The sequence below is a fragment of the Python bivittatus genome, unplaced genomic scaffold (assembly GCF_059951505.1).
Source record: "Python bivittatus isolate LINGU-HERP-01145 unplaced genomic scaffold, Pbiv_v1 ctg000030_np1212, whole genome shotgun sequence".
Lineage (NCBI taxonomy): Eukaryota > Metazoa > Chordata > Lepidosauria > Squamata > Pythonidae > Python > Python bivittatus.
Genome location: NW_028277031.1, coordinates 951,237 through 967,777, shown reverse-complemented (window position 1 = coordinate 967,777; position 16,541 = coordinate 951,237). Strand labels below are relative to the sequence as shown.

Here is a 16,541-nt window from a genome sequence, read left to right as displayed (position 1 = left end):
ATTCACTAGCACCAATGATATTACCTAGCCAGGTAATGAAATGTCTGCAAGGTAACCACCAAACACGGAGAGCACCAAGGACTCCCTAGACAGTAAACTGCTTGCCAACTTCATAGAATCCTAGGATTTGCTGGGGGGGAGTCTTCTAGTCCAATCCTCTGCTCAGGGCAGAAATCCTCAGGCTACCCCAGACAAATGGCATGTAAGCCCATGCATTGTAGCGCTAACACCCATACCTTTTTTAAAATTGAAGGCGTTCTGCAGACAAAGCACTTGCTGAACTATGGCTTTTGTTCCTGTCTGTTTCCTTGTATCATCAGGTGCTGCTGTTGCTGACGGGCCCCATGCAGTGGGGAAAGTGTGGCAGCCACCATGGATTTCTCTAAGTTCCTGGCTGATGATTTTGAGGTCAAGGCCTGGGTGAACGGGGCTTTCCGGGCTGTGCAGCAGGAGGCCCCGGGCAAAGTGGATGCTCACGCAGCTACCCTGGTGATGAAGTTGCAGCTTTTCATCCAAGAGGTCAACAATGCTGTGGAAGGTGATGCTGCTGTCATGAAGGGGAGTTCACTTTGGAAGTTTCAGGGGCTACACAATGGTGGAAGCAGCTGCTTTGGGCAGATGCGTACAGTTCAGATTATCTTTGGCACTCAGATGTTTCTACAAGCCTTGTTGGGATACCAGCGTTGCAGTTCAATCAGGACAGATACTATGTGATACAATGATTACAGTATTTATATTTGTGAGACTGGACTAAACAAAAAAAGTGGTTAGCCTAAGCTTATTTTTCTGCCTTCGGAAAGGGTTTTCCCACTTCCAAATTTTGAAGGTGGTTTTCTCTGCTTTCTCACAAGAAACTTGCATGCTTTTCATAATTTCAGATAGTATGAAATATCTGAAATTATGGTTCTGGTGATAATGAATATTATGAAATATCTGAAATGGGAAATAAAAATTGTAAAACAGCATTTATGTTGTTATTTTTGACACATCCTGAAAATGAGAAGAAACTGGAATTTCAGTAGTAAGATTAATATTTTTTATAGTTTGTATAATGAATTTTATTGCTAGGATGAATGAATAATGACAGGGTCCCCTCCCCCCACAAATAGGGATACAATTCCTTTGCTTCTTTGTGCCAGTAGTCCTTGGAAAAGTCTGCTGTCTTCACTTAAAGCCATTCTCCCCTCCCCCCATTTATTGACTTTCTTGCTTGGCAAAATAGTTTTGGGGAACTGGAAAATGTCAGCCAGTTTGGTGACATAACTTTCCATAAGTTTCCTATCTGCCATAGGGGTTTAGAAAGCTGGTGGTTCATTTTCACACTCAGGTTACTTCAGGGTAAAGATGTGGTCCCAAGAAGAAATAGAGTTTCATTGAGTGTCTGATTAACTAAAAAAGTGAGGAGGAGGAGGAAAGGAAGAATATAGGGAAGTAAGCAGGAATGGACACTCAATGAAACTCTGCATATTCCTAACTCTTGGTCATTGGTAGCCTATCTCACTCATTGATTTGAACTGACCAATCAAATATTAGCATCCTTGCCTTCACTGTGCTGAACAGGTGATGCCCCTTTTGGCCCTCTAACCACCTTTTTCTCAGGGACACCTTTCTGCTGTCGTGGCACGGATCCTCTGCTTTTGCTGCCAGCTTCCAGTTTTCCCAGAGGTGCAGCCTCTGTCTCTCGTGTTCTGTGAAGTTGTAGCTGTGCCTGACCCACTGGTTTTTGGTTTCCCACAGAGACGAGCCACCAGGCTCTCCAGAGCATGCCCAGAGTTCTGCGAGAAGTGGAAGCCTTGAAGCAAGAGGCGGCATTCTTGAAGGAGCAAATGGTCTTGGTGAGGGAAGATATTAAGAAGCTGGAGGAAGACACCGCGCAGTCGATGCAGGTACTTGATGCTCCTCTATAGGCAGGTGGGACGGGCGCTCTCCTCTTCCTGAGCAATTGTAGCGGAATGGATAAAAATCAGCATCCCTAAAAAAAAAAAAAAAGACACAATGTTAAAAATGGATGTTTCATTCAAGTTGCAGCGCAGATGTTTTAAAATTATACTGAAATAGTCATTGGGATGAATTTAACTGGTCTCTTAGACTTGTACTCTATAAATTACCCATCAGTTAAGCCCAGATATTTATTTCTGTTTTTCATTCGAAGGAAATGGTTCGGTTTAGACCACCTACTCATCCTTAGAATCATGCGGTAGGGAGGAGCCTCAGAGACGATCTAGTGCAACTCCCTCCTCAGTGCAGGACTTGCTAAAGCATTTCTGACAAATGACTTCCCAGGCTTTGTTCAAAACCTCCAGTGAGGGGGAGTATAGCACTTAGGAGGCAGCCTGCTCCTATCTAAGCTGAATCTACTTCTGCTGATTTTGGTCCTGCTCTCTGGGGAAAGCTTCCCTACCCTTTAGATATCTGAAGACTGCTGTCACGTCTCCCCTTGGTCCTCTCCTGCAGGCTAAATATTCCCACCTCCTTTAACCATCCCTCAAAGGATTTTGTTTTCAGTCCCTGCACCATCTAGGTGGCTGTCCTCTGAGTTTCAGTTTGTTGATACCATTTTAGGCTGTGATGGCCAGAAATGGGTACAGTCTTTCAAGTGGGTATTTCTACTCTGTCCGAGGCAGGCTGGAAAAATTAGTTCCTGTGATATGGACTCTATGCTGCTGTTAGTACCTCCCAAAATAGCATTTGCCTTTTTAGCAGCTGCATCACACTGTTGGCTCATGTTCAATCTGTGATCTAACAGAACCTATTGGCTCTCAGACCCTTGGCAGAATTACATTTTCAGTAGAAGTCAGGGTAGCTGAAATCTCCCACTGGCACTGCTGCAGGTCTCTTGAAAGATTGGAAGACTTATCCGTATCTTCTGCCAATCCTGTGCCTTACGCTTTCCCCAGCTTTGTGCTGTGTGAAAGCTGGAAACAAGAATTGCCCATGAGAAAAAGGTGGTTAGATGGCAAAAAGGGGCACCACCTGTTCAGCACAGTGAGAGCAAGAATACTAATATTTGATTGGTCAGTTCAAATCAATGAGTGAGATAGGCCACCAGTTAGGAATATCCTGACTTTCACTGAGTATGGGCTGGTTCCGCTTCAGACTTCTGGTCCTGGAGGGCCCTGGCTTGCCTCTTCTGCCACTAATGGATGGATGGTGTTTTGCATCAACATCAACATCAAAATCAAATCTAGCCTGAACTGAAAACCAGGTTGCTTGCTCAGAGTTATCGAGTTAAGTTGTCCTTGGTGTTGATGGCTTCCCTGCAAATGGAAATAGGTTATGTTATACCTGAATATCACAGGCAAACTACAATAAATTAGCTTCAGGTATGCTGAGCCTAATATGCTAATATTAATATTAATATGTTAATATTAATATGCTAGATAGCATATTAAAAAGCAGAGACATCACCTTGCTGACAAAGATCCGCATAGTCAAAGCTATGGTTTTTCCAGTAGTAATGTATGGCTGTGAGAGCTGGACCATAAAGAAGGCTGAGCACTAAAGAATTGATGCCTTTGAACTGTGGTGCTGGAGAAGACTCTTAAGAGTCCCCTGGACTGCTAGGAGGTCAAACCAGTCAATCTTAAAGGAAATCAACCCTGATTGCTCATTGGAAAGATTGATAATGAAGCTCAAGCTCAGATACTTTGGTCACCTAATGCGAAGAGAGGACTCTTTGGAAAAGACCCTGATGCTGGGAAAGATGGAAGGCCAAAGGAGACGAGGACGGCAGAGGATGAGATGGTTAGATAGCATCACTGAAGCAATGAGCATGAAATTGAGCAAACTCAGGGAGGCAGTGAAGGACAGGAAGGCCTGGCGCGATATGGTTCATGGGGTCATGAAGAGTCAGACACGACTTAACGACTGAACAAGAACAGCAACAAATGCTGAGCCTTCTTTGATCTGAAGCAGAACCAAACAAGTTTCAGACTTTATTGTTGGACCAGAAAACATTTCAGTCTTATTCTGCAGAAAGAGCATTGGTGAGAAGTAGGTATTTTGAGATACTTGGAGCTGGAGAGGCTTAGAAACCCTGATGTGGTTCACGGTTGTAGGGAACTTTATTGGTCAAACATGCCAAGCCATTTTTAATTGCCCTTTAAAAGGAACTCGGACGCAGTTCGGGAGTTCATGGCTACCATGGCAGCCATGGGCCTGTCACAAATGGTGCGGGACCCAACCCGAGACAGTGGCCACATGCCGGATTTGGTTTTCTTGTCGGAGCAATGGCAAAGTGATCTGAGGGGAGATTTACAGCTTTCCCCGTTGTCATGGTCAGATCATGTCCTGGTGACCCTGAGTTTCTCTTATGCCACCCCCCTCCACAGGGAGGCAGGACCCATGCGATTGGTCCGCCCCCGGTGCCTGATGGACCTGTCAGGGTTTCAGAGGGAGCTGAGGGATATTCCCGTGGACCTGCTGCACGGTCCAGCGGAGGCCTTGGCTGCTGCCTGGAATAAGGAGGCAGCTGGTGTCAGGATCTACGCAAACCAGATTCTTCGATTGCTTTATATGTTTTAATTACTAATTATACTTTTGCTTTAATTGCTAAACATAGATTAATAGAGTAGTGCTGGGAATGTTATTCTAACCGTTTGCTTGACCTGCCATAAGGGGGGGAAGGAGGAGACCAGGTGTTGTTATCTCTATCTTCAGCCAGACATCCAAGGCCAAGATGTGTGAGAACTGGTGGAAGGCGCGAAGAGCTGCAAGTGGGAATAGAAACCTAGAAGGGGGGGAAGTTGGGCTTAAAAAGACAAGGCTTTGCTATGTTGAGGCAGACTCAACAAACTATGATGCTGTGCGCTTCTCTTAAAATAAAGAAATCTGTAATGGAACTCTTTGGGCTCCAGAGGATTTACTGAACTTTGGGATTGAGTGTGCAGACTCTGACAGCTGGGGCCTTGGACAGGATCGCGCCTATGCGACCTCTCTTGCCACATCGGCCCCGACACTCCCCGTGGTTTATGGAGGAGTTGAGGGTGCTGAAGAGGGTTAAGAGACGTCTAGAGTGCCGCTGGAGAAAGACAAAGACTGAATCCAACCGAACACTGGTTAGAGCTGCTGTTAAGGCCTACATTGTGGCAATAAGGGGGGCAAAGCGCCAATACTTTTCTGTCCTTATTGCGTCCGCAGAATGCTGCCCGGCGGCCCTGTTTAGGATCACTAGGTCCCTCCTTGGTAAGGGGGATGTGGGGGTTCATTTGCAGGGCCGTGCGGAGGAATTTTCAGGGCATCTGCAGGACAAAGTCACTCGGATACATTCCAAGTTAGACTCCGAGCGCGGGGCAGGGTCTCGGGAGATACCGGGGGACCGTTCTTACCCAGTTATCTGGGAACGGTTTGATCCTGTTGCTCCTGAGGAAGTGGACAGGGTCCTGGGGACTGTGAAGGCCACCACTTGCCATCTTGACCCATGCCCCTCCTGGCTGGTGAAAGCAGCTCAGGAGGTGACATGTGGTTGGATCCAGGCGATGATGACTACATCCTTGCAGGAGGGGGTGTTTCCGGCTGCCTTCAAGGAGGTGTTGGTGCACCCCCTCCTCAAGAAACCCTCCCTGGATCCTACTGTGCTGGACAATTTTCGTCCAGTCTCCCACCTCCCCTTTTTGGGGAAGGTGGTTGAGAAAGTGATGGCTTCACAGCTCCAAAGGGTCCTGGAGGAAATGGATTATCTGGACCCTTTCCAGTCAGGTTTCAGGCCCGGTTATGGAACGGAAACGGCATTGGTCGCACTTATGGATGACCTCTGACAGGAGCGGGATAGTGGAAGTGCGACCATCCTTGCTCTCCTTGATCTCTCAGCGGCTTTCGATACCGTCAACCACGGTATCCTGTTGGGACGCCTCAGGGAATTGGGGGTGGGCGGCACGGTCTTGTGCTGGTTCGCCTCCTTTCTTCAGGGCCAATCCCAATCGGTGGTGATAGGGAGCGAGAGGTCCCATCCTCAGCCCCTCCTTTGTGGGGTGCCGCAGGGTTCGGTTCTCTCCCCACTCCTTTTCAACATCTACATGAAACCGCTGGGCGAGATCATCCGCCACCATGGGATGAGGTACGCAATTATACATCTCCATCCCTGATGAAGTAGGTGATGCCGTGGCCACCCTTTCGCAGTGCCTGGAAGCTGTAAGGGTCTGGATGGGGAACAACAGGCTTCGGCTGAACCTTGGTAAGACGGAGTGGCTGTGGGTTAATGGCTCCTTTGTATCCGGGACTTTGTCATCTTTGGTGCTGGATGGGGTGGCACTGCCCCAGACAGACCCAGTGTGTAATCTGGGGGTCCTCCTAGACTCACGGCTCCTGCTTGAAGAGCAGGTGGCAGCCGTGGCAGGGAGGGCCTTTCCACAGCTTCAGGTTGTGCATCAGTTACGCCCTTTCCTGGATTGGGATGCCCTTCGAACAGTCACTCATGCCCTTGTTATCTCCCAGATAGACTACTGCAGTGCGCTCCACATGGGGCTATCCTTGAAGACTATCCGGAAGCTACAGCTGGTCCAGAATGCAGCCGCGTGGGCTATTTTTGGAGCCCCAAGGAGGGCCCATGTAACGCCTCTGCTCCGCAAACTGCATTGGGTATCAGTTTGCTTCCGGGTCCAATTCAAGGTGTTGGTTATCACCTTTAAAGCCCTACATGGCATGGGACCAGGTTATCTAAGGGACTGCCTCTCCCCTATGACTTCGACCCGTCCCACCCGATCACAGAGAGGGCATGCTTCGGACCCCCTCGGTGAAAGAACTTCGACTGGCAGGGTCCAGAAGGCAGGCCTTCTCTGCGGTAGCCCCCGCCCTTTGGAACATTCTGCCCCCGGAGGTGCGATTGGCCCCCTCACTCCTGGCCTTCCGGAGGACCTTGAAGACCTGGTTCTGCCACTTGGCCTGGGGTGGGGAGGGAACAGCTCAAGCAGGGAGATGGCTAGCCCCATAGTGGCCGGCTGTCCCCACCCTGATTTTCCATCTTCTTGGATTTTTTGTTTTTAGTATTGTTTTAATTGTATTTATGGTGTGTATTTTATGTATATTTATAGTTTTATTCTCCCTGTAACCCGCCCAGAGTCCCCTATTGTAGGGGAGATGGGCGGGAGAGAAATCAAACAAACAAACAAACAAACAAACAAACAAACTTCCCGTGTTGAATAGACAGTGTGCTGTATTCACAGCCATAAAATGTGTGCTTGACTACTCTCACAAAGGGCTTTAAAACATTTGTGGAGCAGTTCCTTGTTCTGTTTGTGGGACTCTTGGAGTCCTTTCCAAGCAGGGCTTTCCTTTCTTTTTTTTAAAAAAAGGGTGAACAGAATTCTGAATTTATATTAATGCTTTGTTATACAGTTGGTTTCCAACAGTCATTTGCTTTTTAAAAAAACACAGATGAGATTTTATGTTGTTGGAATTTTGGTGTTCTTGAGATGAACATTTATTATTCCTTTCAGGTCTTAGTCCAACTTGACCATGTGAAATCCCGAATGCAGCTAGCCGTTGACTCGCTCCAGGAAGCAGACAAGTGGAGCACTCTCAGCGCAGACATTGAAGAGACATTTAAAACACAGGTATATCTATGTTTACAGCTGCAAACAATAACCTACAAATTATTCCAATGCTTAAAGGCTGCTTAGAGAATCGATTTGATAGATCAACTAACTTATCACCATTTGGGGACTTCATAGAAACCTAGTATTAGAAGGAATTAGAAGTTATCCAGTCCAGCCCCCTGCTTAGTCCAGAATCCTCCAGAGTATCTCTGACAGATGATCATCCCACCTCTGTTTCGAAACCTCCAACACAAAATACTTCACTAGTTTATATGGCAGTCTGTTCCACTGGCTGACAGCTGATAAAGTCAGAAAGTTCCTCCTGATGTCTAGCCTGAACCTTCTTCCTTATAGTTTTAAACACTGATGTTGCTCCTGCCTTCTGGAGCAATAGAGAATCTCCACTTACTCCATCATCTGGAACTGGATTAACAGTAACTGTGATGGGTTTACGACCATTCGTTCAGCAACCATTCAGAGTTATGACGGTGCTGAACAATTGTTGGTTACAACTGGTCCTTGGAGTTCCAGCCGTCCCAGCAACCCCAGGGTCACATGATCACGGTCGGGGTGTTTGGCAATCCGTTCGCACTTACAACCCGTGGCCAAATACCTTGCGGTCATGTGATTGCCATTTGCAGCCTTCCCTGCCAGCTTCCCCAGAAAGTCAATGGGGAAGTCAGCAGGGAAGGTTGCAAGTCACTGGGGTAAATCTCCCCCACTCACATACCGTCCCTGAGCCCCTCTGCACTTGCGCCATACTGGCCACTCGCACACCCCTGTGCACCCTCCCTGACCCTTGCTGCACCTTCTTCGCACCCTCACGCACCCTCCCACACCTGGCAGCAGCCACTTACCTGCCTGCTGGCCTGCCTGTGAGTCACCTTGCAACTTCCTGCTGGCTTCCCCACTGACTTGGTTGTGGGAAGCTGGCAAGAAATTGCCTCGACTAATGACTGTGGAATTTGGTTAATGACAGCAAGCAGGACTGTAGGGATTGCTGTTACTAAGCAATGCCATTGCACTTTTCGACCACATCGTTTAGCAACAGAAATTCCAGTCCCAGTTGCTGTCGTAAGTCGAGGACTACCTGTAACTTGAAGCCCCATTCACTTGGGAGACTCACCTCCCATGGTCAGAGGCTTCTGAACATCTTGTCCAGGACCAGGATATGAGGCTCCAGCTCCTGCCATCCTGTCACGTTGCAGTCATTGGTCTGGGGATATTATAGTCGTTGCCAGTTGAGGCCATTCAGCCTCTTTAGGGAATTGTTTATGGATGAGCAGGTAGCCACTGACTGACCAGATGGGCCTGACTGGGGGTTATGAGAGTTCCTGCAGGAGGTCTGAAAGGGGTGGGGAAGGCGGCAGCAAAGGAGCAGTTGGGGAACTGCTGCTTCTGTGTTTCGGAAAGCTGCACCACAGGGAGCAAGAAGCCAGAAGAGATGACCCTGTATTGCCAGGCAACCTTTGCCAAGAGTCCAAGAGAACCTGTGCTCTGATCACTAACTATTGTGATTTTTTCCCCCAAACCCCTATATCTTGGTTTTCTTTACAATCCGTGGGTCACTTTACTAATGATGCTTGTGAAGGTGCTTGCAGGGTTTGCTGACTGATTGATTGATTTAATTTATATTTATATTATACACATCTCACATATGTGACTCTGGGTGGCGCATACAATTAAAATAACAACAAAAACAAAACCATTAAAAAACAAAACCATTAAAAACTATAAATAAAACAAAAAACACAGGAGACATTCAGGACCCTGTGCTGATTTTCTATGTTTTGGGCTTTTTCTCAACATGAAAATGTGTTGATTTCTTTTTTTCTTTGATTTTTAAATTAAAGTCTTCCTCTCACTATAGACTTTTCTGCTTCACTTTTTAAAACTGTTTTTATTAAACATTTTAAGAAAAAATATGAAGCAGAAAATGGGAAAGTTGTTTTTCTTCCTCTGTCAAATGTTCCATATCACCATTGGAGTTTTATCTTGATTGATCTGAAAACTTGGCACAGAACTGTGCTGCTGTATATATTCCATTAAAATACTAAAGCATTGTTCGGCTGGGCATTGTAACTACTGTACAAGATTGTTAGCACATCATTTCAATTTATGCCCTCGCATTGCTAGTTTAACTCTTGAAGTTTTACTTTCTTGATCTATTTCTGTTGCCCCTGGCTCTAAGGTCAATAAGCATAAAGAAGGAGAAAGAGAGGGCAACCTTTTCTGCTCTTCTGGAGGAAGGATGTCCAGGAATAGTTAGGGAAGGGAACGGTGGGGGGTGGGTCTTGCTTGGAAGCACCAAGTCTAACCAGGCTACCTTCCTCTCCTGTCTGGGCCCAGGATGTGTCTCTAATCTCTAACAAGCTGACCAGCATGCAGAGCAGCCTGGCTGTGCTAGTGGACACCCCGGACTATTCAGAGAAGTGTGTGCACCTGGAGGCGCTCAAGAACCGCCTGGAAGCCTTGGCTAGCCCGCAGATCGTCTCTGCTTTCAGCACTCAGTCTGTTGGTGAGAGGGCTGTGTAGTCTTGATGCAGCGTGCCTGGGGGAGGTGGGGAGGGCTGGAAAGCAGAGAGGCCCTTCCCTGCAAATCCAACCCAGAATTACACAATAGGCAGCTTGCTGGGAAACATGTTTATGTAGGTTAGAATGTGCCATCATAAAGTAAGTTTGACCCTGCGCTGAATCAAGGTCATTAGGATTTGAAGGCTTAGCCGGCCTAGCTGAGAGGGTCCTGTGGTGCGTTTGAAAGAAGCACAGGCTGTGAGTTTAGCAAATCTCTGCAAGAAAGAATGGAGCTACCTTGCAAAGTTTCCAGACATTGGACTAAGCTGGCACATGAGACAGGCATTGAAAGGAACATTTGAACATTGGCATCAAGGGTCCTGGCAAATGTCTTTTACACACACTTAATGCAGGTTTCTTAAAGCGGCAACAGACGTAAGAGCTGAGGATTTTGTTCAGATGCTGCAGACTATTGAGTAAAGTTAATATTGCTAACATCCCCAGGAAAATAAGAGGTCCTGGCATCTCAGCCGAAGGCTGCTGGGCTTGGAGAATTGGGCAGTAAACCCAAATGTCGGATGGGGCGGGGCAGGGGTTGGGTTTCGGCAGATAAGGACACTGATGCTTTGGGAGGAGACGATCCTTTGGGAGCAAAGAACACTGGGTAGAGAAAGGACATCAGAAGCTTTCTTGGTTCTGCTTCATAGCAGGGCTCCTGTCCGTTGACATTTGCAGCCTGCTGGTCTGTGGAATTGATGTTTTGTGCAGTAGAAACCTAGAATTGCTGAACAGCTTTGATTGTCCCATCTGGGGTGACCCAGGAAAGAGCCCGCGGCTCCCTTGTTTCCTCTGCCTTCCTGTGGTCTAAGCACATTAGTCCCCATCCTGTCCTTTGGGTCCTGCCTCCCTACTTTCAGGGAAGTCTTTCAGGAGTGCCCTCACATTGCCCTCTCAGTGGTAAATGGTATAGCTGGAAACTCTATAACAATCTGTTTTTTAACAGGGGGTTGCCAGGATCACCCACTTGCACCGTGTCCCTGAGTACTTTCTCAAAAATCCAGAGAGGCCCACAGGCATCGAGGGTTGAGGACCTCGAATCTGGGCTGTATTTTTGTTCTGCCATGGCCGGTGACTTGGCTGTAGCTCTCAATAAATGAATAGAAAAATGAAGCCACCCATGTGTAGTGCCTATGGTGGATTGTGGCCCCTTCTGGGACCTGGGATGTTGGCAAGGCCCTTCTTGACTTGGTCTTTAGAGTCGCTGAGGAAGGCACTGGCCAAGGACCATGGGTAGGATCGGAGAGGTTGGGGCTGGCGGGAGGCCTTTTTGTGGATGGGCAATCCCAAGCTTAAACATCTTAAAGGGGTCCTGCCATTTGCAGCTTTGGAAGGTTTGATACTTACGATGCGTATTTCCAGGCCTGTTGTCCTGAGCGCTCTCAGTGGGGCAGGCTTGAAGCTCTGTCCTTCAATAGCTTTCTGCAGTTACCATGGGATCTCTTGGAGTTGTGCTGCAGGGCTACCAGGAGGGGGCAGCCATGTGCCAAGCACGGGCTTTGGCTGGCCCTGCACGGAGCGTGGCTCTTCCCCCCTCCCTCCCTGCCTCCCTCAGGGGGTTGCCAGGATCACCCACTTGCACTGTGTCCCAATGTGGACTCCCTTCTGTGGGAGCCACGGGGTACCTGTCGAAATCCTCCCCTCCCCACCAGGCTGGTGTGGTGCTTCTGAAGAGGGTACCCAGGCAGACCTCTTGCTCTTAGGGGCTTTGGAAGTAAGAAGTCACCGTTGTGGTTGGAGGGAGGAAGTAAAGGTGGAATGTAAAGCCAGATGTTGCTTTCCCCGCTCCCTGAGAAGACTCTCCTCCCTCAGATACTCCCTGTGAAATGCCCAGAACCTCCAGGAAGGGTTGGCTTATTCCCCGTCCTGTTTGTCCTGAAAGCAGAGCCCCCTCCTGGGGGATGGACGCTGTGGTATGTGCCAACGGCCATTTGGCCTGTTGGGGCCAAGGGCGTGGGGTGAGCCGGGTCCAGGCTTCCGTGTTCAGGATTTCGGGCATTTGGGTGGGTGGAAGCATCTCGGCTCGATTAGAACAGAGCCTGAACTTGCTCTCTTCCCAAGACAGACTGACAGGTGAAATCTGTGCTTCTTAGATCAGGCTCGACTGTTTGTGAAAGTCTTCACGGAAATTGACCGAATGCCCCAGCTGCTGGCCTACTACTACAAGTGCCACAAGGTATCGGATTCCTCGCAGCTGCTGGAACAGACTGGCCATTTTTATTCAGCCACCATGCTTGGGATGGATGAGAAGAAAACGTGGGCACCGTTTCTGAAACTGCCCCTTGCTAATGACAATCATGATGCCTTCAAGAGGCAAGGTTTGGCCTAGTCCACCGCATCCCACCACATTCCAGGTCCACACAGGACAGTGGGGTGCTGGAGTACTTCATGCCAGTGGACATGGAATGTAGGTGGGTGTCTTCCGCCAAGTCCCAAAAGAGGTGAGCAGCATTCAGTTAGGTTTGTTCAGGAAATCTGCCCTCAAGATGGGGCGCCCAACTCCAGCTCTGTTCCTCTCCCATTCAGTTGCAGTGGAGAGCCACAAGGGGCCATTCCAGGCCTGTGTAGATGCTCAGGAGTCCAAACACCACGAGAGACCAAATTTTGCGCCTCTTCCTTTTAAGTCCTAAAACTGCATAGATTTGGAAAATGAGGGAAGCATATTGAGAAGCCTCTCTTTTTCCTCTCCTCTCCTCTCACACCCCTTTTCCTGCTCCTTCCTTTTCAGAACATGATTCTTGCCACGCATTTTGTGGCTTTGTCTGTTTTATAACTTATGCAACACTCTTGGCAAGGTGAGGGGTGCATTCTGGGGACAGAAGGGTGCTCCCACTGTGGCCCAGTCCAGTCCAATCCTCTTCACGTTGTTCCTTGCTGGCCAGGAATCTGAGATGCTGCTGTAGGCAGCTGTTGGCTCCACAAATCCCATGGGTGCCCAACAGCTGCTCTGATGCATTCAGAGATGGCTCTGAGAATGCTCTTTAATTCCCAGGGGGTTTATGTGTAAATCAGAGGACAGAGGTCATAAGGAGAATGGCAGTCTCTAGAATGGCTGGACTTGGTTTATCAACTTCTCGACAAAGACTTTAGGCCTCTGGTCCTTAGGGCAGCCCTGTGACGCAGCCACAGCCCAAGGCACCCCATGAGCTCAATGAGCATGGGCCTAGAGCGTATCTGACAGTGGCAGATTCTCACTTTCCTCCAGTTTTCACCCTCGTTTTCCACGTTTATTGACAAGAACAAACATCCTCTCAGTGCCATCCTAAATGACGCTAACCTGGACATGATCCTGACCGTCTCCCTTGCTCACAGGTGCAGCTGGTGGCAGTGTGGCAGGATCTGTGCCAGTCAGACCTCCTCCTGGATCGGCAGTTGACAGAGCTCTACGAGGTGCTGCTAGGGATGTGGCACTCGCAGCTGCAGTGGACCACGCAGGTACAGCTGTGCTGGGGGGGAGGGGTCCGCGGGGTCCGGAGCCTCATGTGCTGGTGCTCAGGAGGTGTTCAGCCTCCTGCAATCAAAGCAGAGGAGGCCAGCAGACGCTGTTTCTCTCCCCAGGCATCCCCGCAGCTCTATCTCTTCCTTCATCTATTTGAAATGTGGCCAGATTGCTCAGCCAAGCAGTTGAAGACTTGCAAAACTCCCGTTTCTGGCCTCACCTGATGTTGTGCCCCCATCACCCCTAGGGTTGCCTTAACAACCATTGTAGCTCAACTGGATTTAGTGCTTCAGGAACTTTCCTTGCAAAATGGAACCGTTTACATCTCCTTACATAAAAAGGGCTTGCACGTAAACTAATTCTTGGCAAACTGTTTGCCTTCTGCTCTTGATTCCCCAAACAGATGCCACCAGTCCGTGGTTGCATGAGTGTGAGATGTTGGGATGCGATACAGAATTAGATATCCTTGTAACCCTCTCCTGGTATATATGTTTAGGCAGGTTTCTGCCCATAACTGCCATGGTTTGTTGACAACACGTGAAGTCTTTCTAGGCATCCCAGAAGGGCTCTCTTACCAGTTTTGTGGTAAGGAGAGCCAGAATTGGTACTGCAGAACGTATTGCTTAAAAACCAAGGGTCCCTTAACGTAGACCCTCAGAATGGCTTTCAGATGCTGGAACTAAGTCTTGGCAGCAAGAACAGCGTGGCACGCAGACATCAGCTGCAGAGGCATGGTCCCTGCAGGAGTAGCAGCTGTGTTCATCTTCTGCAGGAAAACCAGCAAAGAATTTCGAGGTGCCTTAAAGAGGACAGAATATGAAGCTGTTTACAGCCCTGAGTCTGTTAAGATTGGGGAAGGCTGGAGATCTTGTTAAATAAGTAAATGGTTGCTAATTAATTGTTCTTGTTCAGTCGTTAAGTCGTGTCCGACTCTTCGTGACCCCATGAACCATATCGCACCAGGCCTTCCTGTCCTTCACTGCCTCCCTGAGTTTGCTCAGTTTCATGCTCATTGCTTCAGTGATGCTATCTAACTATCTCATCCTCTGCTGTCCTCTTCTCCTTTGGCCTTCCATCTTTCCCAGCATCAGGGTCTTTTCCAAAGAGTCCTCTCTTCGCATTAGGTGACCAAAGTATCTGAGCTTGAGCTTCATTATCAATCCTTCCAATGAGCAGTCAGGGTTGATTTCCTTTAAGATTGACTGGTTTGACCTCCTAGCAGTCCAGGGGACTCTTAAGAGTCTTCTCCAGCACCACAGTTCAAAGGCATCAATTCTTTAGTGCTCAGCCTTCTTTATGGTCCAGCTCTCACAGCCATACATTACTACTGGAAAAACCATAGCTTTGACTATGCGGATCTTTGTCGGAAAGGTGACGTCTCTGCTTTTTAATATGCTATCTAGGTTTGCCATAGCTTTCCTCCCAAGGAGCAAGCGTCTTTTAATTTCATGGCTGCAGTCTCCATCTGCGGTGATCTTGGAGCCCAAATAAATGAAGTCTGTTACTGCTTCCATGTCTACCCCTTCTATTTGCCAGGAATTGATGGGTCCAGATGCCATGATCTTAGTTTTTTTAATGTTGAGTTTCAAGCCAGCTTTTGCACTCTCCTCTTTCACCCTCATCAAGAGGCTCTTTAGTTCTTCTTCACTTTCTGCCATTAGGGTGGTATCACCTGCATATCTGAGGTTGTTGATGATTCTCCCTGCAATCTTAATTCCGGCTTGTGATTCTTCCAGCCTGGCATTTCTCATGATGTACTCTGCATATAGGTTAAATAAGCAGGGTGACCGTATACAGCCTTGTCATACTCCTTTCCCTATTTTGAACCAATCAGTTGTTCCATGACCGGTTCTAACTGTTGCTTCTTGGCCCGCATACAGATTTCTCAGGAGACAGGTAAGGTGGTCTGGTACCCCCATCTCTTTAAGAATTTGCCACAGTTTGTTGTGATCCACACAATCAATTAATTGCTAATTAATACTTCATTATTATTGGCGGAGTTTGATCCCCAAAAGCTTAGGCTGTAATACCTTTGCTGTTCTTTGAGATGCCAAAGATCTGCTGCATCAGGGACATCAAATTAGGACAGCCATAAGGCGCAGTCACTGCTGCTTGTCTAAGATCCTGGGGGGTTCTCCCTCTGGATCCCTGAAGGACTTGGAGATGCCCAGTTGAACAGTTGGCACCTCACTGCAAGTGGCCCAGTGTCTTTCTGGTTTGGAGCGGAGCTGTACCTTTAACTCCTCTGCCTTTCCTATGGCTGCTCTGCACATGTGAGACCAGAACGGGTAGGCAGACACCCAGCTCAGCCCTGGTGGCAGAGGCGCTGAGTGGCCTTGGGTCTTCCACAGTGCAGCCGGGAAGCTGTTGCCCTGCCCCAGCCGCACAGAGGAACTGGGTCCCCTGGTGGCAAACTAGTTTGCTGGAGCTTTGGTAAGCAGCGGCCAGTTTGGACAGATTAGGTTTCTGAGGCTTTCACCCGTGAAGGGGAGAGCTGACGCTTATCTTTGGGGAGGCCGGTCAGGGAGCCTGGAAGGCGTTTCCTCGGCCGTCTCGGGCTGCTCTGGCTCACTTGACCCATGGACCTGCCCCTCTGCCCCTTTCCCAAGAACATTCCTCTGCCTTCATGAAAGGGCGCGGGCCAGCTCCCTCCGACTCTCAGCGAGGAAACAAGCTCTTTTGGTGTGGGGTTTAGAGGAGAAGCATGTAATTCTTTAAGAGACACTGTACCACTCAGGCACGGATTGGAGGGCTCGCCTGGGTTCGAATGACTTCTGGTGGTTTGGGGTGTGTTTGCCTTTGTTTCTGCTAGAGCTGCTCTGTCCACCCCCCGCCCAATCCCGAAAGGATCCCCAAAAGCAGGGAACTGTTTCCTGAGGGATATTTGCTTGTCTGGAGCTTCTGCAGGAGGTGGGGGGCTCATCGGTTGTCACTTGCTTCTTGTCTCTCTGCCACATCTGCTTCCCTGGCCCTGACAGCTCATTCTGTCTTCTAATATG

The 16,541-nt window shown here is 48.6% G+C and overlaps 1 protein-coding gene across 3 annotated transcripts in view; it reads left to right on the top strand.

Moving 5' to 3' along the window:
- The window catches only part of COG7 (component of oligomeric golgi complex 7), a 29,536-nt gene that overhangs the window by 1,644 nt on the left and 11,351 nt on the right, over window positions 1–16,541 (top strand). For 2 of the 3 annotated variants that reach the window (XM_088151982.1, XM_088151991.1), the window contains exons 2-7: window positions 321–538; window positions 1,738–1,886; window positions 7,434–7,550; window positions 9,882–10,050; window positions 12,197–12,279; window positions 13,416–13,538. In XM_088151982.1, coding sequence (XP_088008108.1) covers window positions 373–538; window positions 1,738–1,886; window positions 7,434–7,550; window positions 9,882–10,050; window positions 12,197–12,279; window positions 13,416–13,538 — 807 coding nt within the window. In that variant the 5' untranslated portion in view covers window positions 321–372. The remainder of the gene's footprint in view (window positions 1–320; window positions 539–1,737; window positions 1,887–7,433; window positions 7,551–9,881; window positions 10,051–12,196; window positions 12,280–13,415; window positions 13,539–16,541) is intronic. The other variant, XM_088151993.1, reaches the window with a different exon arrangement.